Source organism: Meleagris gallopavo, chromosome 5 (genome assembly GCF_000146605.3).
Source record: "Meleagris gallopavo isolate NT-WF06-2002-E0010 breed Aviagen turkey brand Nicholas breeding stock chromosome 5, Turkey_5.1, whole genome shotgun sequence".
NCBI classification, from domain to species: domain Eukaryota; kingdom Metazoa; phylum Chordata; class Aves; order Galliformes; family Phasianidae; genus Meleagris; species Meleagris gallopavo.
In genome coordinates this window covers 22,806,003-22,808,030 of record NC_015015.2, presented here as the reverse complement: position 1 = coordinate 22,808,030, position 2,028 = coordinate 22,806,003, and the positions used below count along the sequence as shown (strand labels likewise).

Below are 2,028 nucleotides of genomic sequence, written 5' to 3'. Positions count from 1 at the left end.
AAAAAAGAGGAAGCAGATATTCTGTGTCCTCATCATACCAGATACATAGTGAAGGATTTCAAGGCATTCCAACTTGTTACTTAAAGGCCAGTCTTGCTTAACAAGTCTTTGCCATGAATGTAGAGTTTGATCGACCATTACTGCAATGAAAAATTCTTTGACTGTTCAAATCCTGGGATGGCCAATGTTGTTACCTGACTTCAACCAAGAACAGTTTCTGACTACAATCCGTCTGTGACAAAGAAGTAATTTAGAGGGGGAGAGAGAAGGTGTATGTGAAGAATTGTATTTAGTGATGGCTCTAAGAGAAAATCCTCTTAAATTCCTTAATAATGAGGAATCAACAAAATTTTTTTTTTTTAATTACACCACATTAAAGGAGGAATAAAGTGATCTGAGGCTGCTAAATAGCAGTCTAAATCTACAGTAATGCTGACATCTATTGAAATAAGTGTGTTATCTGCAGTTATGGTACCAGGTTTTGCTGGTTTGGTTATCACTGTTATAAATAGGGACATAGGGCATAAGAACAAACATAATTTATAATAACCATGATGTGATAGGTGTTTTTTAACTATGAGTGTAATGTCTGCTTTGCAGAGCTAATGCCCCTTTTTGCAGACTGAAGTTTGGAGCGGATTAATAGCTAATATACATGGGTGAAAATTCCTGATGTTCTAGGTAGGGCTGGATTTCCTATGTTTCAAGTGCTCCAGTTAAGTGCTTGCAGCATCTGGGGTTTGTTCAGAGTGAAAATGGCAAGTGGGGGCACCTCTGCAACATACTACATTGGAGACTTGAATTGCTTTCTGCTGTACAGGTAGTGTGTGTGCAACAGGCACACCATGTGCACGCATGTAATCTCCCAGATCAGGCCCTTCAGTTAGGTTCCAATGTTGGAGGATATAAATTGTTTGCTTGTGGTTTTTTTGTTGTTATTTGAATGTGAAATAGGTACACAATTCTGTGAACAAGGGAAGGGGAAGTTCTTAAATGCTTGTAAAGTGGCAGTGACAATAACATGATTGTGGTTATTGTACTCCTTAAACTCAGCTACTGTTACTGCCCATAGTTGGCAAACACCTGACCTGCATCAGTCAGTTTCACCTACTTTAAAAATCAAATTGCCAGAAGTACATCTGAAATATGTGTTAGGATAGGGAACTCTTTACATTGCTTAAAGCATAGAACTGAAGTTTAGTATTCCTACTGTGCTAATGAGATACAAAACTTTTTCCTGCGCCATTATTCAGGATGGGAAACATTGGCTGTTTGAATGGCTGGACATAAACTTCTAGAAGAGAATAATATATATTTCAGTAGAAAATAAAATTCCAAATTCCACAAATGATGTTTTTAGTTTATTTTTCAACTTTGAATTTTTCTTTGATCTTAGTCTTTCACAATTCAATTTGCAATAACTAGGGCATAAGGTTTTATAGGCAGACTGCTATAATAAATGAGGAACAATTATCTAAAATATTTCATGTGGACAGTTTGTTTTTCAGTAGGAAGCTAGTATGGTCTGCACAGCCCGCTTATGGCTTTGCTGTTCATGAGTTTACATACCATCTCAAGCTCACTCCCACAAATCTTTGTATATTATCCTTCTCTCTCTCTCTCTCCTCCCTTGCCTTTTTCTTTCCTTTTCACTGTCTTGCCCTCTCTAATGTTACATATAATACAGACATGTTCATGATTCCCAGGTTGTTGTGATTAGTGATTATAAGAGATTGTGGCATTGCTTGGTTAGAGATACTGGATATATTTAAGTATATGTAATATAACTATTCCAGCTGCTGATCATGTCTTCCTTTTATTGAATAGTTGGCAGATATGGATATGGCAGAGGTGTTGCAGTCTCTTCCCTTTTCTGAGACTAGTGATAATCTGTGTACAGTCTATAACACATTCTTTTCCTGCTTCATTACTTACTTCATGCAGTGCTTATCCAAATTTCTTTTCAGGCTCTACCTGTCCATCATTCTCTTTTCCTTCTGCCATCTCATCAAAGGACAATAGATGATG

The 2,028-nt window shown here is 37.0% G+C and overlaps 1 protein-coding gene across 1 annotated transcript in view; it reads right to left on the bottom strand.

Moving 5' to 3' along the window:
- LOC100551308 (myosin-binding protein C, cardiac-type) overlaps window positions 1-2,004 on the bottom strand; it is a 28,800-nt gene extending 26,796 nt beyond the window's left edge. The window contains exon 1 of the mRNA XM_010711432.1: window positions 1,975-2,004. Within this exon, the coding sequence (XP_010709734.1) occupies window positions 1,975-2,004 (30 nt within the window). The remainder of the gene's footprint in view (window positions 1-1,974) is intronic.
- Between the last annotated feature and the right edge of the window lie 24 nt (window positions 2,005-2,028).